This window comes from Motacilla alba, chromosome 15 (assembly GCF_015832195.1).
Source record: "Motacilla alba alba isolate MOTALB_02 chromosome 15, Motacilla_alba_V1.0_pri, whole genome shotgun sequence".
Lineage (NCBI taxonomy): Eukaryota > Metazoa > Chordata > Aves > Passeriformes > Motacillidae > Motacilla > Motacilla alba.
The window spans coordinates 2,197,943-2,222,512 of NC_052030.1; the positions used below are offsets into that span (position 1 = coordinate 2,197,943).

The 24,570-nt window shown below is 38.8% G+C and overlaps 1 protein-coding gene across 3 annotated transcripts in view; it reads left to right on the top strand.

Moving 5' to 3' along the window:
* CABIN1 (calcineurin binding protein 1) overlaps positions 1-24,570 on the top strand; it is a 110,566-nt gene that overhangs the window by 2,641 nt on the left and 83,355 nt on the right. For 2 of the 3 annotated variants that reach the window (XM_038151935.1, XM_038151937.1), the window contains exons 4-24: positions 225-317; positions 621-734; positions 905-1,039; positions 1,313-1,493; positions 2,259-2,388; positions 3,076-3,225; positions 4,101-4,393; positions 4,943-5,111; positions 5,544-5,680; positions 6,046-6,263; positions 7,661-7,739; positions 7,979-8,166; positions 9,408-9,557; positions 9,916-10,110; positions 11,146-11,382; positions 12,720-12,873; positions 13,105-13,220; positions 17,084-17,245; positions 18,726-18,932; positions 19,291-19,436; positions 21,991-22,252. In XM_038151935.1, the coding sequence (XP_038007863.1) occupies positions 225-317; positions 621-734; positions 905-1,039; positions 1,313-1,493; positions 2,259-2,388; positions 3,076-3,225; positions 4,101-4,393; positions 4,943-5,111; positions 5,544-5,680; positions 6,046-6,263; positions 7,661-7,739; positions 7,979-8,166; positions 9,408-9,557; positions 9,916-10,110; positions 11,146-11,382; positions 12,720-12,873; positions 13,105-13,220; positions 17,084-17,245; positions 18,726-18,932; positions 19,291-19,436; positions 21,991-22,252 (3,516 nt within the window). The remainder of the gene's footprint in view (positions 1-224; positions 318-620; positions 735-904; positions 1,040-1,312; positions 1,494-2,258; positions 2,389-3,075; positions 3,226-4,100; positions 4,394-4,942; positions 5,112-5,543; positions 5,681-6,045; positions 6,264-7,660; positions 7,740-7,978; positions 8,167-9,407; positions 9,558-9,915; positions 10,111-11,145; positions 11,383-12,719; positions 12,874-13,104; positions 13,221-17,083; positions 17,246-18,725; positions 18,933-19,290; positions 19,437-21,990; positions 22,253-24,570) is intronic. The other variant, XM_038151936.1, reaches the window with a different exon arrangement.

A 24,570-nucleotide genomic window follows, 5' to 3' on the forward strand; every position in this document is an offset into this window, starting at 1 on the left:
CTTGGAATTTGGTTTTTTCAGCTAATTTTGGATAGGAAATGGTTTTGATATTTATTTATTTGCAATTAGGGATGATTAAATTAATTACAGCTCTTATAACTTTATGTAGAGATCTCTCAGTATTGTTCATGTACCAGTTAATCACAAAAAAAGAGAAAAACCAGTTTTCAAAGGACACTGGGACATCTGTAGGTGTCACATTTCTTGTGATGTCTCAATTCCAGATTCGCATTGCCGCGCTGAATGCGAGCTCCACGGTTGAGGATGACTATGAAGGTACCTTCAAAAGCCATAAGACACAGACGAAGGAAGCTCAGGTAAGTAATCCCACAGTTGTCTTAATGAGGTTTTGTCTTGATGGGAGTTTTGTCCTCTAGTTGCAGGGATTTGTTCAACCATGATATGTTGTTCTTCTGTAAGTTTAGTTACTCTGTCTCTTGAACCCTCCTTTAGCAAACTACAACGTCGCTCAAATGAGTGTTTATTTTAGGACAGTAACACAAATGCTCTGCTGTGTAGCAGAAAGTATTAAAAGTGTGAAACCACTGAAATACATAATAAATGTAAGTGCATTTAATAAAGTTGTCTGAATAAATACATTCTAATTATTTAAATCACAGGAAGCAGAAGCTTTTGCTTTGTACCACAAAGCTCTGGACCTTCAGAAACATGACAGATTTGAAGAGTCTGCTAAAGCTTATCATGAGCTACTTGAGATTCGTCTCCTGCGGGAGGTCAGTGACCTTGGGAGAATGACACTCTAGAACTGCTGTATTTTGTCTTACTTCAGTTCTGACTGGCTAACTAGAATATTCGTCAGTATTATCAATTACCAAGTTGTTTGCTGTTCTTGTCACTTGTCTGGTTCCTAATGCCCACGTTGCATTTATTCTATAATTTCTAGGCAGTTCTTTCTGGTGATGAGAAAGAAGGGCTGAAACACCCGGGTTTGATGTTAAAATACTCCACCTATAAAAACCTGGCACAACTGGCAGCACAGCGGGATGACTTGGAGACAGCCATGGAGTTCTATCTGGAGGTACAGTGTGGCTGACATTAGTCACCGGAGCCTTAATGTTTGTAAAAACTTTCTAAAATGCAGACAGACACATCCATCATACATCGTGTCAGTGCACAGTTGACATTCAACAACAGTTGAATACTTTCTGATGCTATATGGGATAAAACTGGCCCACCATTCAGCCCCCAAAGCAGTTGTGGTCCTGCTGAAAACTAAAGCAGTGCCAGTCCCTGCAGCAAGGTGGGTATGCGTGTCTGAAATGTGGCTGATGTTGTTTGTTGTGCTTTCCAGGCTGTAATGCTGGACTCCACTGATGTCAACCTCTGGTATAAAATTGGTCGTGTGGCAATAAAGCTGATCCGCCTGCCCTTGGCTCGTCATGCTTTTGAAGAAGGGCTCAGGTGCAATCCCGATCACTGGCCTTGTTTGGATAACCTTATCACAATCTTGTATACACTCAGCGACTACACGAGTGAGTACAATGCACGAAGAGCATCTCGGTATATGTGTGATTTTACATACCAAGAAAAATGGTAACAATGAAATCACATAGGTTGAAGTGTATCTTGCTTAAGCAATGCAGCAGGGTTTGATAGAGACTGCTACTTCATGGTAGAGATTTTACTGAATTCTAAAGCATGATGGTTTAGGTAAGTTTTGGTTACCCTAAAAATGAATGTCTGTGGTCTCACAGATCAGAGCCTCTGCAGGAAGTTTCCCCATACACTGTTCCTCTGCCTTTCCACGTATGTTGGTTTTGGCTTTCTGGTAATTTCCTGCTGCATAGCTCTAGGGTTTGGGTATAACTCTACAGTCTCATTCATAGCTTGGTAGGATTAATTATAGTTACAGCAGTGGATACGCTGCTTGCTTCACTAATGGAATCTGCAGTTATCAAAGACATTTGATAACATAAAAATGATGAATAATTGTGTTTCTGCTTTATGGTTCTAATTTCTTCTGTGCCAGAGCAGGCTTGAAAGTAAGTGAAAGATGTACTGCAAACATTGTTTAAACAAAATTAATTACATTCTTTTTCTGGATACAGTACCTAGGAAGACCAATAGGCTATTTTAACTGTATGCATGTAATTATTTGACACCTTACAAAGCAATTGGACTAATTCATGTAAATGTCACATTTGGGTGGAATTCAGTGGTGTATGTGAGGCCCAGAAATGGGAGCTTTGAATGAACCAAAGCAGCCATTGACCATTCCATTTTTATTTCTCTGTCAGCATGTTTGTACTTCATCTGCAAAGCTCTGGAAAAAGATTGTCTGTATAGCAAAGGATTGGTTCTGAAGGAGAAGATCTTTGAGGAGCAGCCTTGCCTCCAGAAAGATTCCTTGAGGATGTTCCTCAAATGGTGAATGATGTCTTAGAGAATGTGCTGCCTTTGGGGTGTGAATTTTGGGTTTGGGGTTGCTCAAAAAACCTGCTGAGATCTTGTGCTTGAAGTGGTAGGAACACCTTGCTGACCTTCCTTCTGAACAATAATGTTACGTGTTGGTGCTGCTGACAGAATGTTCTTCAGGAATTCCTTTTGGAGGGAGGTAGAAAGAGGAAAAGAATCCATTTGTTGCTGCTCATTTATTTTCATACCTAGATCTCTTGTAATCGTCTGCCTTTGTTTTACTAATTAGTTCCTGATCCCTGCAGCATTCACTTTAGTTTTCCTAATTAAAACAAACCAATAACAACCAAAACAACTCTCGCCCCCCCTTCCCCCAGGAAACCTCACCAAAACCTCCCCTTTTCTTTCTGTATGGATTTTATAGTAGGAGCAGATAGAAGGAGAGTGGGAAAATAAGAAGCCCATAAAATTTACAGGATGTGTCTAAGTTAACTGATCATTCAGAGCAAAGATTTCTGGTGGTTGAGGCATCTATGTGTGTGCCATAAGGTTGGTAACATGATGTTATGTGCATGCTTCTTTTAACGCTGTTTTTGTTACGTTATATGATGGTATTAAATGAATCCCCTCTAGGCTTTAATAAAAAAAACCCCAGCAAACAAAATCTTGAACTTATCTCCATTTTTTATTACTTCTTAGTGACATGTCTATCCATAATGTGAATGTGAGTGCAGCTGAAACAGGAAGAATCATAAATGAAGCACTGGAGCTCCGTAAGAAGAGACAGGCGTTGCTGGTGCGTGACAGAGAGCCAGACCTCAGACTGGTGCAGCCAATTCCCTTTTTCACGTACGTCTTTATATTTTCTCTTTTCAAAAAGCTCCTCTGAAGCGCATATTCTGACAACTGTGTTGTGCTTCAGATTTCTTCAAAACACCTTTTTTTCCTTGTAAAAACAAACCAGCTCCCCCAGCATTTTCTTACTGGCTTATAGGTTGGTTTGGTGTGCTTATGTTTTTAGCATAAATCCCATAGTTATTAGTTTTCTACTTTTGATTTTAAACCAGTGATGTAAAAAACAGATCTGGTATCTGAGAATGATTTCACAGCCATTGCAACATATTATAGGATTTTTCATATATGACTAGTTTGTATGTGAATTTCAAAGCAAGTTTAGCTTTTAAAAATTGTTTTTACTATTGAGTAATGAAAACTCAGAAAAAAAATTGCAGTTCTTTATTTGCAGGAAGATATAAGGATACTAGTAAGTTGTTATGTATGTCTTTTTTAAGGCCTAATGGATTGGGATTTGTTTTTTGTATTACACATGTTTTTCTGGAATATTAATGGACTCTGCATGTAGTTCGTATTAGCAGAGAAGTTCTTTCTACTTGTGAATAAATAGGGATGAGTCCTTTTAGTGTTGCTGATTGAATGCAGAACCTGAAAATTTTCTTTGACACTGCTTTTCTGGCTTTTGGTATAGAGTAATTTCCTCAGCAACTACTGCATGGACCTTGTGTTTTTTAGAGACATTTTTTGAGTGAAGGGACAGGTTTTTGACCCTCAGGTGTGTATCGCTGTCCCACTGAGAAGCTGCTCTTGCTATCTGTAAGCTGTTAGGGAAAACCAATGTTGAATGCTGTTAGGTTTGTAAACTTAATATAGAAAATAATGTGACAAGAACTGAAGACATTGTGATGCCGTTGTGTTTCCACTCACAGGTGGAAGTGTTTAGGAGAAGCCTTGCTTGCCATGTATCAGCACCTCACAACATGTGATCCTCCTCGACCCAGTCTGGGAAAGAGAATTGATCTCTCAGAGTACAGAGACCCAGTTCAGCATTTGATGCTTTCTCCCACCTCTACTCCTGTCAGTGTTATTCAGCCAACTCCTGCCAGCACTAACCCAGTGGTGACAATGCCAGATCCTGTATTGCCTTACACTCCAACCACGCCCAACTTCCCAAGTCACAGTCAGAGTTCATTGGAACCAGGAGCTACTGTAGGTGAGCAAGGTACTTCCATCTAAGATTCAAGATACCTTTCCTACCTACTTGGGTATAAAAAACACTTCGGAATTCTTTGAGACATGCTGTCTTTCACCTGCATGTTGGTGGAGTCAGAACCTCTTCAGCATATGTGTAACATCTGATAGAGAAAGTGAAGGAGTATCTGACCTTTTCTGGTTTTGTGCTGTTACCTCCCACTTCAGTTTTTCAGTCTTCAAGATGACAAAAATTGTGACTCCATTCCAGCAGTGATGCATATCAAACTTTTAATGCTGGGAAGGGCCTCGAGCTCCTTAGAATGAATGAGCTGTTTTGCAAAAAGATGACTGTGTTATTCCTGTGCTCATGTGTCACTTTAAGGAGCTGAGAAGACCAAACTGTCAGCTATATTTATTTGAAATCTGTATGAGATTTTTTTTGGCACTGTCTTCAAAAGGAAACCAGTGAATCTCAAGTGTTGCCGTGTAATTATGTTTTTAAAAATAAAAAAGATTACTCACTTTTTATTTGTCAATGTAACCTGTCAAGTTTTGGTTTTTTTTCATTATGTTTTAGGTGACATATCTTCAGGTGATAAATCTAAGAAAGGAGTGAAGCGAAGAAGAATTACAGAAGATAGTGGTGAAACAGCCAAGAGGAGATCTGCTAGAGTTCGGAACACCAAGTGTAAAAAAGAGGAGAAGGTTGACTTTCAAGAGCTGTTGGTGAAGTTCCTTCCTTCCAGGTACTGTACAGCAGCAACTTTCATTATGAGATGATCACAGAGAAGAAGCTGTTTGGGATTTTGTTTGTTTGATACCCCCCAACCTTAAAACTACCAGTCCCATGGGGTTTTTTTAAGCAGATGTGGTGCATTATTCTCTGATAAATGTAATAATATTGCTTTTAGTAAAAAGTGCTGAATAAAAATTAAAAAATAAAACAGCTTTTACTATGTTAAAGTGAATTAGTGGACAACACACATATCAAAATGGATAAGATAAAGTAATCTTGATTTGGCCAAAAGGAACTGGATGCAAATCTCAGAATTTGTTTCAGTAATATATTCTCACTGTTAAAATTTGCACAGTGTTTCATATTTAGATTTCATCTAGTGATGAAAGAAAGAATGAGGACTTTGTTGATATTGTGGGTTTTGTCCCCCTTTCACACACAGATTAAGGAAATTAGACCCTGAGGAGGAGGAGGACCCTTTCAATAACTATGAGGTGCAATCGGAGATCAAAGAGGAGAATTTTCAGCATGTTGGACCACATAGAATGTCATTTGATTCTACAACATTTATGGAGTCTGGTAGGGATTGCGTTATAACCCCTGTTCTTTCTTTGTTGTCTTTGCCATATTGTATGCTTTATTGTCTGTATTTTCCTGTCATGCCTAGAAAATATGGAAGTATATGCTTTTTTAAAAGTATAATTTTATGGTATAGAAGTATCTCAGTAGGTACTAATTTTGTAAGCTTTGGGGAATTGCTCAAGCACTGTGTGCAGGAGCCCTGTTGTGTAGAATTTCCATTTAAACAGATTGGAGTACAGTAACTGAATTCTGCACATGTGCAGTGCAGGAGAACTGTGATAGAAGTGCACAAAACACTGTTGAAACTTAATTGTTTCAAGTTATGATCTACATGTAGGCCTTTGTGTTTATCTGCTCTGTAGAAAAACAGGATGTTCATGAATTCCTGCTGGATAACCTGAACAATGGTGGGATCTTGGAGCTGATGATGAGATACCTGAAAGTCATCAGCCAAAAGTTCCTGGTGAAGTGGCCTCCTGGCTTGTGTGAGGTGGTCCTCAGTATCTATAACAGCTGGAGGAAGCACAGCAGTAGCCTTCCCAACCCACTCCTGAGGGACTCAAGTAATCAACACATCAAGGTAGTGCAACACCTTTCCTTATTCCATGTTTGCTGTTGTCCTGGTGTCAGGGTGCCCAAAGTACCCAGCTGAAATCCAGCAGACACAGGTTTGGCTCAGATCTGCTTGTCCCAGCTGTGGTGAGTGTCCTAAACTTGGGTGCACTGCAGCTCCTGAGCTGAACAGCCCTGGGTGATGCTACATGCACCTCTGACCTGTATGTAATGTGTGTTTGTGCACACATACACCCGTAGAGATGTAATGGACACAGATTTTACCCCTTTATTCTGTTGTTGCTCTTTCTCCCCCCCTCTCCCCCTGTTCTTCTGAATGACACAGGGGTTTTTTGTCATCAGGTCAGTACAGAGGCTGCTCTGTTCTCACTGGCTGATTGTGGCTCAGCACTGCTGCTTTAAGTAGAGTAAATACTCTGTAGTTTTAGGATAACCTGAAATTTACAGTAAAAAATCCCAAACAACAAAACAAACCCAAACCACCTCCTCAGCATCACCTTTTATTACCTTTATAAATCTGGAATTTCCTGAAAGCAAATAGAAGAAAGAATAAATTCTTTACATTATTGTTAAACCAGCTTAATGATAGAAGATGATATTTCTTGAATTATAAAACCAGTTCTGACACTTCTTGGCCACTGAGCCAGCCTATATTATCTTTTTAGTGTTAGCAGTCTGTATTCATTTGGAAAGTTATTTGCCTTTGGTATGAAATTGGAATATTTCCTTCAGTTGGAAATATTTTTTCAGATCAAGTGTTTTTACTTCTTTGCAAATTAAATATTAATTATCAAAATTGCTGTGTTCCATTGATGTCATTTACAAAACAAACAAAAGTGCCTCTATGTAGCAAATGTTAAATTTTTATACATCCTGTGACTTATTTATGTATATATTTTACATATACGTGCCCTTTTTTAAACAAATGTAAATATATTTATAAATATATTCCCTTGGTTCTCATTATTATTGCATAACTGCTTACTTTTCTTATATTTTGTCTCATTTTTCAAATGTCAGTGCTACTGCTGTATTCTGGAATCATGCTCTTGGCATCATTTGGCAATTTAATACAGTTTTATTTTAGCCAAATTAAAAAGTAAGGATGACCTTTTTTCTAACATCGGGCAATGCTGTTCTGACTTCCTTCCATGAACTGAGATTTTTCTTTTTTAATGGTTCTGAGTATTGTTTGGCTTTGTACCTGTTGATTTGTCAGTGGTATTATACACCTTTCAGGCAGGAGAAGTAGTTACAGCTTGGGAATAGAAATCCCAAGAGGACAAGATCAAGGCTTTCTTTGAAGTAAATTGCAAGTTTAGTGATTTTTTTTTAAATTTATGCTTCTTTTAATGTATTTCTTTCTGTGAATACTCTTTTGATATCTCCTTACTTTTTCTGAAGGATATGATGTTAATGAGCCTTTCTTGCATGGAGCTGCAATTAGATCAGTGGCTACTGACAAAAGGGAAGAGTTCTACAGGTGAGAACTTGATGTCATTTTCTTCAGACTCTGAAAACCCTGGGGTGTATGGAGAAATGTTTCCAGGAGTTCACTAGATTTTGGAGCTATTTTTCCTTAACATCTTCCAGGTTTCTGTTTTATTGCTCTATCAATTGTTTGCCTTCAGGTAGATCAGTGCCTTTGAAATTCTGTTATGTGGGACTCTTTCTCTGGGATGCCAGTTACTTCATGATCAAATATAATTAATTGACTTGCAGTTTCTCCCCGAAATTGTCCTGCTGCCTCTGTGAACGGCAAGTTTGGTCCTGACTTCCCAGGAACTCATTTTTTGGGAGACCTGCTGCAGCTGTCGTTTGCGTCCTCGCAGCGAGATTTGTTTGAGGAAGGCTGGATGGAGTTTGTCACCCGGGTCTATTGGCTCAAGGCTCGGTTTCTGGCACTGCAGGTGGGGTTCACGTTTGGTTTAACAAATACAGCTTGTCCCAAATTCAAGTCAGTATCATTCAGATGCACCTGATTCAGGAATCTACTCTTTTAAGCATGTGGATAAAATCAGCTTAGAACATAGTGATTTCATTTTGCTTCTAAATATAATTAACTTCCCCTGAGGGTTGAGATGGAAATGAAGTAGGAGGTCTCACATGCTCAGCAAATATTCAGATATGTTTAATATGTGTCTTTGTTTAAATTAACTTGTAGTCAGCTTAAAAAAAATATTTGTACTAAAGTTACTTGGAATAGTGTTGTGGAGCTGCAGAACATAAGATTTTTAGGGGCCTGGACCTGTGGACACTATCAAAGTCTCAGGAAGTCCAAAATTCAGATTTGAACTGAAGCAGACTCTGTTTTCATTACTGTTCCCTCTGCTTTTTCAAGGTGGCATGGTTTTGCTTTTGAAGAGTTTTAATTTAATATGCAAATTTTGAAGCAGAGGGTTTTAAACCTATCACTAAGGGAATAATTTGAAAGAAATGTTATTTGATCCCAGTCTTTTTCTTCCCCTCTAAGTGTTGCTTCCCAGGACATCAAAGAAGGTTTTTTAATGCAATAATTATGTTTTAATCTGTTGTCAACTAGTTATGTGAGTCAGTTTCATAAGTGTGAACTAACTTGTTCCTTCCCCCTTCTTTTCCCCTGCATCTAAGGATTCCTTTCTAATAAAGTTATTTAGGAAAAATGAGAGTTCCTATACAACTACTGGCATTTTTTTCCTTTGATATGCAGAGTTGTATTTTGCCTGTGCATTCCTTCCTGATCTCTCAATTTCAGTAACTACTTTGCACAGAGCAAGTAGAATTCATTCACTTTGCAGAATATACGAATGTTTCTTTACTCAGTGTTTTAATTTGCACAAATGGAGGAGTTATTTCTGCTGGTTCACTCTACTGCCTTTTTAAACGAAAGGGATTTTAGCACTCCAGACCAATCTTACAAATTTATGCAGGCTGAATTTTGTTTTTCTGATATGTTTTATCCATTATTGAAATAATTGATAAGATATTTTAAAATATTTTTGCTTTAATTGGAGCTGTTCAGTTGAATTTGTAATTTTTGAGGACACGCAGTAATCACACTGGCTGTACCTGCATTAAATTTAAACATTTTCTACAAGTTTTGGAGACTCTTTCTGCAGTGAGAACCATAGGGTTTTTTGGTTGATTGTTTTCCTCTGCACTGTTTCTATAGGGAGACATGGAACAGGCACTTGAGAACTATGATATCTGCACTGAGATGCTGCAGAGCTCCACCAGCGCCCAGGCTAAAGCTGGCAGTGAGTGTAGCATCGTGATCCGGCTGCCCAACCTGCACGTTGATTCTGTGGTCTCTTTAGAAGAGGTAAGAGCTCATTTGCAGGTGTGTGTTCTCTGTTCCATCCCTCACCTCTGCCAGTTTCAAATGTCACTATGAATTAGTTCTTTTGTGATGGAAGTTTGTTGGATCTCAGAGTGAGGGTTTGGTAGTTTGAATATTATGTCAAGACTAACCTCTCTTTCTCAAAAAGAACAGTTTTTGTACTGTTGGTCCTGTACATCTTTAATAAAAATATTAAAGCAGCTGCATGCATTAAAGCAGCAGTAGATTATTGAATCAGTTTCTCTTTTCTTGTCTTAAACATTAAGAGCTGGGAGAAGTGTCAGTAGTCAAATATATGTGAAAACAAAAGTTAAGATTATATCGTCTGTGATGTTTGCAGATTGAAAAGAACCTAAAATCTCTGGAGAGATGCCAGTCTTTGGAAGAGATCCAGCGACTGTATGAGGCAGGGGACTATAATGCAGTGGTGCATCTGCTCAGGCCAACCTTGTGCTTCAATGGTTATGGCAGAGCCAAACACCTGGAGTTTGTCACGTCCATACCTGAGAGACCAGCTCAGCTGCTTCTCCTCCAGGTTTGTTTTGTTTCTTACAAAATCTGTTCTAGTAAGGAATTAAGACTTATTCCTGAAAACAGGATGGAAGGATTTCTGGAGTGGGTGTTAACAGTTAGGAGTCTAATTTACAAAGCAAAACATGGAAGCAAATCTGTAAATGCTCTGAAGATCACAGCTTTATCAACATCCTTAGCAATGTGCCAGCTTTTGCTGACTGAGAATGTGGCTAAAGATACAAGATGTTGAGGCCTCCATGGAATGAACAGAAACTGGAATAATTTCCTGAGTTATTTTATGGATGAATTCATGCTGCTGTTGACTATATGGTGACCTAGAACCATTCTGAAACCTGGTTATCTAGCATATGAATGATTTTTATGCTGTAAAGACTCTCTCCTGCATGAATGAGAAACTGTTGATACATGCAGTATAATTGCTGTAGAGTTAGTCCACTCGACACTGTAAAGATAAGTGTATAATAAGTGTATTAATGAGCTCAGCTCAGCTGAGTTTACTAAGTTAGTTGGGGGAAAAAAGTTTGCACAAAAAAGACTGATGGTCTTTAACTGGACTGAACCAAGTCCTGCATTTTCCATGCTATCTTGTGACCCAGCCTCTTCAGAGTAGAAAGAAGCAGGAGAGGTTGCTATTAGACAGGCCTTAGAGTTGCTACTTTGTTATTTATAAAGTAATAAAATGGTAGCAAGAGATCATAAAAATCCAAACCGTGTTTCTTGTAAGGGCTCTATTCAGCTGTTGATCATTAGAATTACAGACCTACAGCCATCCCTTTCCTATTTTCTTTCCTTGCATCTCTTATTAAAGCAGAAAGATGTGATGTTTTTTTTGTATTTAGATCCTACTTGTGTATTTGTCATCCAGGATCCGTGCACCTCCTATTGTCCTTTTAATGTTGCATTTAAAGGTGTTGCTTCATCTCATTGAAGTAATCACATTAACTGAGTACAGTGTTTTGCTTTGCCCTGCTGTGCATTCATGTTTAAAATAAACTCTTCAGTTATAATAGATCTTTTTCATATTTACATTCCCTAGGACTCCCTGCTCAAACTGAAAGACTACAAGCAATGCTTTGAATGCTCAGATGTTGCCTTGAATGAAGCAATTCAGCAGATGATTAATATGACAGCAGCCTCTGCTAAAGAGGAGTGGGTTGCTACGGTAACCCAGCTGCTCACAGGAATAGATACTTCATTATCATCAGTTTCCAGCATCCTGAAAGACTCCTCTGTCACCCCAAGCTTGGTTCGCTTAACCAACAACCTGATCCAGGTAAGCCGTGGCTGGCTCCAAGGGACATGTGCCATGTGCTGCAGAATTCAGGGCATGCTGCAGTTGCTGTGTGAATTCCCACCCACTCCTAGTGATGGCTTAGGTCACATTTTTGGGAAGATGGGTATTACCATATTGTGTGAGCATTGTCATGGTGTGCAGTGTGATAGACCTGCACTGAGCGCACACCTGTGCTGGATCCACTACCAGCAGGCACCTTTAGACACCGAGCTGCCTGAAACAATCAAAATATGGTGGTGAGATAACCCAACACTGCGGTTTTAGGCTGTTTGAAATGGTGCTAATGTGAAGATTGATTGACCTGCCTGGATGTAGCTTGTAAGTTATGGCTCTGATCTTGCCTGTGTGTGCTTCAGGCTGGAGGGCCAGGTCCCATAAGCCTTATAGGCATGGTAGAATTGCTTGCAAGTGCTGGCCAAACTAAGTGTTTTTCTAGTAAAAACAGAGAGGGTCATCTGAACAGGGAAGGGGAAAAGTGAAAAGTGAAATGTGAAATGTGAAAAGTGAAAGTGAAGTGAAAGGTGAAAGGGGAAATGTGAAAAGTGAAATGTGAAGGGGAAAAGTGAAATGTGAACTGCTTCTAGAGTTATGAATACAGCTGATTTTAGCCTTTTACAGAAGGTTGTTTAAAACCTCAAAACTGAATGAGCGTTTTCAGTCCCGGTAACAAATGGCAGACTTACAAATGGCACTTCTATTAAGAAGCAGGTCTAGTTAATGTCAAATTTCAATGTGCTTGCAATTCTCAAATCTCCATTTACTTCTGTGAAAGCCAAGGACCCTTCACTACTTACAAAATCATACTCTTATTGTGTAAAGTTGTATGTTTTATAGAATGTAATGGAATTCTGGAGAACAGAGTGTTCAGGCACATCATTTATATAGCATCTTTGATGATTCTAGCTGGTCTTTAACAGTTGTTGTAAGACCTGTTCTAGAATTCAGGAATTTTTTTAAGTTCCTCTTCATCTGGGTTGTAGGGAAATTTCTTGTACAATAATGAGGCCTAGTAAAGCTAAGAATTGATGCTGTGTATTTGCTTACTGTGAATTGCTCACATAGCGTATTAACAGAGACACATCTAGGTGGAAAATGAGGGTGCAAGAGGAATCTCAGATCAGGGCAAATAATCTACTACCCTTCCCCTACTGATTGATTTACCTCTAGCATTTTTACAGCCACTTGTGAGAAGCTGAGACTCAACTTTAGATTATTTCCTTGGGGTAAAATGTGTTGCCAACTTTGGGTTGTTTGGGAAGGATTCACACCCGACCTGTGTTCACATCACTTTGTCTGTATGTCTGTTTCTTTATTAGATCATAGACTGCAGCATGGCTGTCCAGGAAGAACCAAAAGAGCCCTATGTGTCCTCAGTGCTCCCATGGATTATCCTGCACAGGATCATCCAGCATGAGGAAGATGCTTTTCGATCCCTTTGCTGCCAGCAGCAGCAGAACCAGGGAGAAGAAGGTGGATTATTTCTTCACTTTTACGTAATGGACCTGAGCTCTTTACCATCCAGCTCAGGAATATAAGTAATAAAATACTTGTTTGTTGTCTTACCTTGCTGGCTGAAGGGAGGAGAGGGCTATGCAAGCATCGCTTTCCACACCAGAGAGGAAGCTGTTTGCCAGCTGAAGCACTGACTCAGATTTAACTCAGTTCTGTGTACTTTAATATTTACCAATTTCTTTCTTCCAGTGAGTCCTGATACCCCTATGTTGCCTTCTTCACTTATGCTGTTGAACACAGCTCATGAGTATTTGGGAAGAAGATCCTGGTGTTGCAATTCAGATGGTGCTCTGCTTAAGTTCTATGTAAGTATTGTCATTATGGAATAACTGAGAGTGATTCTGATTGATCTCTGAAAATCATGTGGCCAAGCCACCTCCCAAAGCAGGAAACAAAGTTCAAAGTTAGATTGTTTATTGCCTTATCTCCATGTTAAATATACACTTTTAAATCCACTTTCCATCTTCTCGCAGACAAACATATGAAAGTTTCAGTCAGTTTAATCTGAATAGCAAAGGCTTGTTATTCCAGACCCTTTTCTATTGGTCTGCTTCTGTCATACTCCCCATTGTTCTCTGGACTTGCCTCACTGAGAAGAAGAATTGTTTTATTCTCTTTTTTCTCCTTTGTTTTGCTTCTTGCACTAGTATTTTATTTTGTTCATGGGATTTGAAAGGGAAGTAGGAATAACCAAGCAGTTGGATAGTACTGTACATCATTCAGGAGCTAAAAAACCCTGTTGAGTTACATCTTTAAAATTACTGCTAAAATAACACAGTGGGATTCCATATTCATCTTGTCTCAGTGATTCTAAATAAGTTGCTCACTTCAAAGGACTGAATTTGTCAAGTGTTAGGTAGGGTTTGCACATTTTCAGTGTACATAAATACTGTTTATCATGTAAAAAGAACGTATTTAAACTTTCAGCCAAGAAAATTCAGTTTTGAACAGCTTGGTTGTTTGTTTCTTCCAAATCATAAGAGTAAAGATTTGCAGCCCATCATCTATCCGCAGTTACCCAACTGGAATACTCCTGATTGCTCCCACATCCTGTGGTGTTACCTGGATTTGCTCTGGAGCTGTGATGCATTTCATTGTTCTGTGATTGATAAATATGTCTTGTTTGATTGTACCTACCTTGATTTTATACCACAGTCTGAAAAAAATAGCACTTCTATTGTAATTTCTATGTTATTAACTATATACTATTTAAGATCTACATACACAGTTAATCTGTTGAACAAGGATGAGAATGAAGAATACCTTTAGCCCTCAATTTTCCTGTGTCTTAAGGCTGTTCTTTGCTCTGTTGTTCAGATGGGTGTGTTACATCTCATCTCGTGTGCTCCAGGAGTGGGTGTCTGGGCACTAATACTGTAGCATTATTAGATGAAAGGACTTACCCATTCATGGTTGACCTTTTCAAGATTATTCCTTGAGGTCTCATTGTTACACCAGAAAAGAAGTTTCCCTTGGTTAAGTAGAATATTTCTATGTGTTTGCTCATTTTCTCGTGGCTCAGAAAGCCAAGTGTTTTCCTGAGCAGAGCACTGACAGCCTGGGACAGCCTGGGACAGCCTGGGACAGCCTGGCTGCTGGCAAGTCCCAGATAATGTGATGGCACGGCATCCGCTGGGCTGTGCTCTACAGGGACATTTCAGTGGCACTTTGCAGATTCAGCTTGACTTCAGTGAGGTTTATTACCTTCAGCCAAGAGAAAATCGTGATTAGTTCTGCATAGAGCTACTCAGGAATCTCCTAATTTCCCTTCTCAGCACTCCCTGGAGCTTATTAGCCACAGCTCAGTGCCAGACCCCATCTACCTCTGCGTTTGAGCAGTGGCATGTCCAGGACAGTAATTTAGACAGCTGGGAAGGATGGCACAGAGAGCCTGAGGGGTTCTGCAGGAGTCAGCTCACCCTGGCAGGGCTGGAGTGAATGAGCAGTGTTTGAACTGAGGCTGATTCAGGCTAGAACTATCAGATTATCTCTATGTCCTGCTCTCCTCAGCCTCCCTGGTGTTAGGAGCATAATGCTGATAGACCTGAGCTGCCCCTGCAGGGACTCCAGAGGGTTTATTAGCTCAGCCCTGTGCTTGATGAAAATAGATGGGCTGTTCCCAGGCCCGAGCTTGCCCACGGATGTCATGCCCTGAAGTGATGAGTCTGAATTGTGCCTGAAAAATGTGCCTGTACCCACAGCCTGGGGAGTCACAGAGAATGGGCTGGGAACCTGGGCAAAGTACAGATGACCGAGAGCTGGCAATGTCTTTGCAGTGAGATCTTTGCAAATGTCATCGGGTACTTCAAACAAAATGTTCCATTTTCACTGGCAGAATTGCCTGCTTCTTAAACTAAAATATATTACTGTATTATTAAGCACAAGAATGTAGTTTTCAGAGTTTTCAGAGACAAGAGGGTGTTGGAAGGATAGGGAAAGACAAAGATAAAATGGGATGAATTATTTGAAGAGAAAGGCAGCTTCAAGAATGTGAACAATGTGTTTTGTAGATTAGTGTTAAATGGTCACCTTCTGCATGTGAACTGTCTGATCGAGGACCTTATAGTGCTTGTGGATGAATGTGCTGTGCAAAAGAAGGTGTTAATATTAATTAAGGCTTTTAGCAATAGTCTGAATTATTAGGAACAGTTCTGGATTTCTGCCAAGAACTTGAAAGTTGAATAATAACACAGGAGATTGTTTTGAATGCTGTTGAAGTGAGAATTCTGTTACTGCTGTTAGATGTGCTTTTGTTTGTAGCACTAGGAATATAAGGCTTTTGTTACAATATCCTCTGATGCTCACTGGTTTTCTTCAGCTTATTTAGCTACCCTTTCTGTAAATTTCAAATGTTGTTCACAAATTCATACAGGGAAAGTGCTGGCAATAAGGTGTCTGCTGGGACTCAGTATGAATGAGTCTGCTGTGACTCCAGATGTCATTGAAATGCTTTCTAAGAATTCTCTTTGCTTTTCTTTTTCAGGAGTTTGGCTCTTAATAAACAGTACCTTGATCTTAGCACAGATATTTTAATCAAAAGAGAATCAGCATCTTCTATTTAGTTCCAGCTCTTGTAAATGAGCTTCTTACATGTAGAAAGTCAGACTTTTGCCTTGTCATGCAGTGTTTGTATTGACAGGAAAGCTTCGTGTAGGATCATGCATAAATAATTGAGTTTGTAATTCTAGATGTTGAAAAATGAGAAATGGTCACAAATAGGCATTTCTTCTTTAAATTGAAATTCTGTAGTGGAACACATTGAAATTGAACCTTAAACTTCAATGGTTGTGTGGGTCTTGTTTTAGTTATGAAATAAATATTCAGAATGGCCCTACACAGGTGCTAAAATATGCTTGATGAGCATATTTTTATTGACCTTGAAATGTCTTCTTGGAATGTGTTCTTTTGGGTTTGTTTTTTTTATGGAGGCTTAGTTAGAATTTTCAAAGAGTTACCTTTCTTCTTCTGGCATTCAGCTGCAGTTTTTATAATGAATGTCTTAAAGTATCAACATCTTCCAAAATATTCTACTGATGGGTGCTTTCTCTTGTAGTGTTGAAGGTAAAGATAGCAACTTGCTACAGTGTTCAGTAATTTGGGATCAATCCAGCCACTTTCCTTGGTGTGTAGCCATCTGTGTAATACTGTTCATACTGTTCAATTCTATAGTCCTTTTAGCCAGATTTTCATTAACTCTCTCTCTTCTTTTGCTGCCAAGTCCTCTCCATCCTGCTTTTTTCATGCAGAGGAAATTGCTGGTTGGGAGTTAGGGCAGAAATTCTTCTGTACCTTTTCCTTATTCACAGCATTGATGAACTGTAGTTCACAGTTATATTCACAGAAGCAGCTTGGTGTGTGGGGGAGAACTTTGAATGATTTTAAGTTTGAAGCATGAAGCTGATATTTAACCTCATTGATTAAAGATAAGTGTTTGTGAATTAATACAGGAAGAAAAATAAAAGCACTTCAATGCTGCTGCAGTGCCATTGGAATGACTTGTGTGAGACCAGTTTACAGAAATACATGAGTAATATTGGGTTGTTATTGGGGAAAAATCCATGTAAAAATCCCTTAAAATCCCTGAAAGTTGTTTTCATCATCTGCCTCAGCCAGCTGGGCAGCTCACTGTGATCTGCAGGTGACCTTGTCCTTGGTGCTTGGCTTGTAGGTTCAGGTGCTACAGAAAGAACTTGCAGCTTCCACTTCTGAAGATACTCATCCGTACAAAGAAGAGCTGGAAACAGCCTTGGAACAATGTTTTTATTGTTTATATGGTTTCCCAAGCAAAAAAAGCAAAGCAAGGTACCTAGAAGAACATTCAGTACAGCAGGTAAGTAATGTGTTATCCAGTGTCAGTGGAATATCCTGAACTGATGACAGATGCATTCTTGTTTTGTTCTAATGCACTTTGGTATATTTTGGAGAAAAACTACTTTTATTTCCTTTTAAATTTTATGTATTTTACACATTATAGAGAATTAAAAAATATATTTTAAAAAATTATAAATGTAACAAGTAGATTATTTTAAGTGCTAGTCTTATCCATAGTAGTTTGCCATCCTGAAAGTGTTGAGAAATTGATTTTATTAAGCTATCGCTTTCCTGTTTTCAGCTGAGAAGAAGTTCAAGGTTGAGGAAAATTTAGAGAGGAAAAGTCAGCTTGAGAGAAGAAAGTTTTAGCGGCCAGCCTTGCAGTTTATGAAAGTGAAAAATGTCACAGTTAAAAGTTTGCAAGTACATTATGTTATCACTTATTTTGACATCTCTAATGGTAAATACCTGGTAACTGTTTATGAGAAATGTGAAATTCAGTTGAATTTGGGAGAAGGGCAACTACAGAGTGCCTCTGGAAGAGGGTTGTAATATTAAGGGAGGAAGAGAAAAATACAGGGCAGCAACACAATGTCCTGCCTTGAGAAACATCACTGGTTTTATTCAAAAACCCCTGACTATTTTGCACTTACCAAATGCAAGTGATCATAGAATTATCAATCAAAACCATTTTCATACAAGCAAAATGATTGTCTGGCTCTGTTGAATGAACCTTTTAAAATACACAAATACTCTTACATTACTGTTCATTGAATACTTGGAAATTTTGTATGTTATATGTACATCTTAGAGAGTGAAGATAACGAGAGAAAGGGGATAAATAAGAAAAAGAAGTGTAAGGAGATTACCCTCTGCAACTTCTCTGCTTTTCAATGCAGAGCAAAATTTGCTGTAAGAGTAAAGTGAGCAATAAAAGGAGAAAAAACTTAGTCTAGCAGAAGAGAACTGTCAATTATTTTGGGTATTTTTATTGCTTTCAAGAAAGAAAAGTGAAGAGAAGATGAGGAGTAAATTCTGGAAGTAATTTTCTGTAGAGAGTTCAAAGATTTTTGGGGCTCAGAATTTTGTCTGATTCCATTTCATGAACTCTTCTTACTTGGCTCTGAAATGGAAGGGGCAGAGCTCTTCTCCATATCTTACCCATGATCTCAGTGTCACTCCGAATGTTTACAGTTGGTCCTTGCTTATAAACAATTTTTCTGAGCAAGTCTTCTAAGCCAGTAGAATGAATTTATTTTTACTTTATTTTGACTTTAGTGACCTACACTAAGTTACAGCAATATCTTTGTCTGTTAAATCAGTGAGCAGTATATTGTATTTGTGAGCAGCATAAATTGGTAGCACCTTTAGCTCTGTTCTTGGGTTGTTTACTTTGGTTCTTGCTAGAGTAATTTGTACATTCCTATGAACTAGGAATTAGTAGACTTGAATTTTAGAATTTGAAGTATTTTTCCCCTCTCATCTACCTCCCTCTTCAGGTTGATCTGACATGGGAAGATGCTTTGTTCATGTTTGAGTATTTTAAACCTAAAACTCTTCCAGAATTTGATAGTTACAAAACCAGTACTGTGTCTGCTGATTTGGCCAACCTTCTGAAGAAAACTGCCACAATTGTTCCTCGAACTGACAAGCCTATGCTGAGCCTGGAGACTGTATCTGCCTATATTGAAGGAACATGCAGCAAGGTATAATTAATTGGTTTTTTAAAAAAATTAAATTGAAGGGAGGAAAAATTGGTGTTGCTGTTTTTATGTTGACTTTGAGATTGTTAGTGGAATGATTTATTCCATGATGTTGGGTTTCCTTGGGTAATTGCATTTAAATAAAATAAGAATGATCCCACCAAAGCTTTTAGTCTTTGAATGGTAAAATACAGTCAGGATGAGATGTTCATTAGTGTTTGTAAGTGCTCTGTGTATCTGTGAAATGCTTTCAATGTCTTCATATTCAAACCCTTCATATTGTGTGATGAAAAGGCTACTTCCCATACAAGGAAGCAGCAAATGCTCATTTAATATGAACCTTTGCCTTTTTGATTTTCAGGCACCATCTCTCCCCGAGGGTGCAGACTACTCTCCACCAGTGGTGACTGAGCTGTATTATCTCCTGGCAGATTATCATTTCAAGAACAAAGAACAGTCCAAGGCCATTAAATTTTACATGCACGACATTTGTATCTGTCCAAACAGGTCAGTATTCTGGAATCCTGCTGAGTGTCCTTCATTCTTCTCACTTCTTTCAGCACTGAAAAGCAGACAACTGGTTTCAGGAATGGGAAAAAAACCCCAAACAACCAAAACCCCCCACCTGCAATCCATTATCACAGGTCCGTTGTATAATTAAGAGCATCTCTAAAACAACCCAACAGAGAAAACAAAACCCAAAACGTAGGGTTAAATATTTGATTGCTTTGAAATTAAAACTAAAAAATGAAAGAGGGAGGGGAAGCTAAATTGAAATAAAGAATAACTGTGAAGAATGAACTGTTTGTACCTTTTGTTCTTTGCTTTGGCATGTTCATGCATGATAAGGAGTGAAAAATATCAGCATTTGATAGGTACCTATAGCACAAATGGCATCCTTTAGTGCATTAATTGCTTAGGCTGACCTCTTCCTAAAAGTGTTGATTTTGCTGCTAGAGAACTGCACAGAGAATACAAGTAAAGTATTTAAATGATATTTAAACAAAACAACCTTGTTTCTTGATAATTTACAACTCACTGAAATACCATCAAGATTAAGCTCTCTCATCTTAAAAATAAAGCATGTGCTGAATATCAGTCTTCTAAATTAAATTAAATAACCTTTAAATTTACTGATTAAATATAGAGTTTGCATATTAGGTGCTATCATTTTAATTCTCCTTGAAGTTGATAGATCAGGGTCAGTGACAAAAACCCTAATTTGATGACTTGAGACAGGAAAATTGTTTCTAAATCGAGTCACGTAACGGAGACAAAAGGGAAGGTGAAGGCACAGAGCAATTTTAGATGTGAAATCTTCAGAGGAAATAGCTGTACTTTAATGTTATTGCATCTACTAGTCTGGGACTTGTGACTAGCAAATGGCTTAAACTTTTGTTTAAAGGCAGATAAAGAAATTACCATTACCACCCCCTACCCCATTTTTATGCAGTTTTGGTGTTCTAAAACTTAAATTCAAAAATAAATGAATGGAATGCATTTTTACTTTAATGTGTGGCATTTTTTTGCTCAGAAGATGCCTTATGTGGTAGCACAGTATTTTTGCCCCAGTCAAAATAGTTGGTACTTGTCTGTACTACAGTTCCTGTTCCATTTCCCTCCGGAATCTGACTGTTGTGGTCACTTGACCTAGAAATGGATTTTCAGTTAGAATCAGAAGAAATTGCAGGCAAAAATATGAGAACATGATTGTTATTGCCCTGGTGCTAAAATCCTGGTAAAATTGAAAAACCCCAGAGAAGAGGAACCCTGATGTTAAAGTGAGATTCTGCCCTATGGAAACCACCCTTCAGACTGTGTTGTCAGCAAACACAGGGCTGGACCCTCAGCAGTCCTTCAGATAGAAATTACAGTTTTAGTTCATCAGGATTTTCCTACTTGAATGCAATTTTGGCTTTGTGATTTTTATGCTGGGAAATGATGATGATTATTCACAGTTGAGTCCAACAGTACAAGGTGTCACAATGTCTGCTGGCCTGCAGGGTGACAACATTTTGACAGGGCTGTGTGGTTACTGAGAAAAAAGCAATGGGAGTGCTGCCATTAGAAATACAGATATACTGGCTTGGCATGGCAAATAAACCTGGATTTTTCATCTGTTTTCCATGTGGGACAGTTACTGGGGGCAGTGCTTTGTTAGGAAACCACTTTAAGAAAATCAGTATGATTTAGGCTGTACAGCTTGTGTTCCACTCTGAGGAGAGGAGGAAGTGCAGAAATCTGTTTTGTGTGATGAAAGGAGGAAAAAGTTGTAGATAGAAGATAAATCTTGTCTATGCCTTCAGTGTAATGTTCAGGAGGGAGCTTGTTCATGGCTTTAAGAGCCTGAGACGAGAGATGGGGGACTCCAGGCAGCTCTTCAAAATGCTGTTCATTGTGTAGAAGATGTTACAGCAGTCGTGGGTGGTAGAGCCATCCCTACAGCTGCCAGCTACAGCTATAGGCAAGCCTGAAGCTGCTTTAGTTCTGGTTACAATGTATTGTATATTTTTCTTTGCTGAGCATCTTAATTCATAACAACCAATCAGCAACATACACAATACCTTTACTGTTACCTAGAGCCTATCATAACTACTGTCATTACCATATTATGGTCATTACTATCCAATCACCTGAGTTAGTATGTTACAGTTTAAGCCTAAAGTTGTTTTTCAGTCTTCTTGCAGTGGAAAATTCTTAGACCTTTTTTCTACTTGCCCCATTGGCATGTTGGTTTGCCTATGGTATCTTTCTGCTTTTCCTAAGACCTATTTCTGCTTGGTAAAAACATCTTTTTTGTTTGTGGTCAACATATCCTTTGCTCTATTCATAAAACTCCCTTCCAACTTGACATAACCTTTGCTTTCTTAGTTGTCCAGTAATGACTGGCTCAGCAATTCTCAATTTACACATCTATTGTTCTTTATCAAAACTTGCTTCAGCTCGATTCCATTCTCAGGTTCTACATTCAGAGAGCTTTCTGCCAAGCACACATATCTGTGAAACTTTCTTGTCAAACTTTCATCTTTTCCAACAATGGGTTATGTTCCTGCCTGCACAGGTTTGACTCCTGGGCTGGGATGGCTCTGGCTCGAGCGAGCCGCATTCAGGACAAGTTGAACTCCAATGAGCTGAAGAGTGATGGCCCCATCTGGAAGCACTCCACCCCTGTCCTGAACTGCTTCAAACGGGCCCTGGAGATCGACAGCTCCAACCTCTCCCTGTGGATCGAGTACGGCACCATCTCCTATGCCCTGCATTCCTTTGCGTCCCGGCAGCTCAAGCAGTGGAAAACGGAACTTCCCCCTGAAGTGGTGAAGCAGGTGGGATCTAACAGAGAGAGTATACAATTTTTAATATTTAAAATTAGGTTTTTGTCTTGGTTTGAAAAGACAGGTATCCAAAGGGCAGGAGCCACCCCTGAAATGGAAAAATATAAAACCTCTCCCTCTGAATTGTTATAAATTTGAAATTAAGGAGCTCTCGGGCAAAAATATGGGAGCAGGAATAACAGTTCTTTATTAGGGGAAAAAAAAAAGATAAAATAAACAATGCAGTAAACCAAAACAACACTGACAGAGTCAGAACACAGCCTGACACCCTGTGGGTCAGGGTGGTGGCAGCAGTCCAATTGGAAATGTGCCTGCAGTCCTCCTGGAGTGTCAGGGGTGGTTCTGCTGGAGCAGGGATCCTGTAGAAGGGTGTAGCCTTCCTCTGAAGATCCAGTGGAAGAGGCAGCTGTTCTCTGGGAAACCCAGTGGAGAAGCTGTCTTGCCTGTCCCAGGATCTCAGATTGTATCCAGGTAGGAATGCTTGGCTCCTCCCTCTGGGCAGAGCATCTCCCATGGGATGATGGAATTTGATCAGCCATGCAGGGACACTCACTGGCCTGTTATCAGCAGGTGTCTCCCCGAGGGAGGAGTGGCTGTGGAAGAGATAAGGAAAACTGCCCAATTAACAGAAGATAACTGCCCCACCTCTGACAGATGGCACAGAGAATACATCTTGCCTTGCAATCTAGGACAGTTTTCTAACATAGTATTTTTTTAAATTAAGTATTTACGTGTTGTATTCTACATATGAGACTGTATGGTTGCTTAGTAATGTTGGAAATTCCAATATTCATTCCAAATCTGGTGGTGTCAAGCAGCATTTGAAGGTGGGTTTTTTTCCTTTCTTTTTCCTGAGTAAAATCAGTTTGAGCCTAGTCTTTGAATTATCTTTTGTAGGTGACACAAAATTATTGTAACCTTCTGAAAAGGGGAATTATATTTACTTTCCTTTCTGTAAATGTCATTCAATGTTTCCAGGAAAAGGTGAAATGCATACATATTGAAATAGTGAAGAGATCAGAAATTACTCTGATATCTGTGTCCACATGTCATCTCTTATATCGAAAGAATCCTCCCCTTTTTTGTGGTTTTGAGCCATTTACCTAAACAAAAGATCAAAGTGAGAAAATTGGTAGAATTTCCATTGAAAACATTGTTATGAATTCATTGTCTCTTTCTGCTTAAGGGAGGTAAAAAACAATATGAAGAAGTTTATTGCTAAACCAAAATGAACAATTCTTAATATACTCTGACGCTGATAAGAGTTGCTTGGGAAAATGTTTTGTCTTTTTGGACCGGTGAACTCCATTTCTGATTTAGCTGTTCTGACTTCCAAATGTTACCTAGTCTGCAGCTGGAAGCAGGGTGAAAAAAAGGAAGTGCTGCTCCTGTGCTGTAATTGGTAGAACTTTCAGTGTTTGAACTACAGAGATCAGTGCTGGGAGCGCCCTTTGCTTCTGGGAGAAGTATTTGCAGGAGGTGGTGAGTCCCAATCTGAGCTGCCTCCAGCACTGCACTTCCCACAGGCGCTTTCTTGCCTGACAACAAAGCTGATGTCAGCCTGTATTGAAAGGAACAAATAGTTTATTAAACAGTATGTTTGAAATTACAGTTAACAATAGAGTTTTCTTCTGGAGGGTTATTGCATCCAACAGCTCTGAAATGAACTCCTCAGAAAATGAAGTTACTACATTTTATGTCTTTGCCCCATCAGAAGTTTGGTCTTATGGTCTTGCAGCCCCTTGGCAATTTGGGATTTGTTGACGAATTCCAGGGATAGTGCTGGAATTACTTCATAGCATCAGATAAAAGAACAATACAAAGCAGCCATCTGAAGTTGAGGATTAAATGAGAGTGTTTATTTAGGACTACTTAAATCTTCATTTTTTAAAAGTGATTATATTAAAAATGCATAATTTAGTAAGAAAAGCTCTATTATAATAAAAGATAAGTTGAAACAATTTCATCTCACTTCCACAGATAGATCTCTTCAGGAATGTCTTCTCATACATAAAAACCTTATTATTCTCTTTTTCTTACAGAATGTTTAGGAAAGGAAGTTCTTAGTTCTTAGTTATAGCTACACAGCTTAAATTTATAAACTTCATTTTCAAAGAGAGAAAATTACATTAATGCATCTTTTGACCTATTTTTTTACATGAATTTATTGGCATTTAGCTTTAATTTATGCTGCTGGTTTTAATTTTTTTTTGACAGGCTGAGGTGGGGAGAATATTCATCTCAAAATTAGATACATTGCAAGCAAGATGAAATAGTTTTCTTCACAAATGAGAGTGGTCCATAGTGGC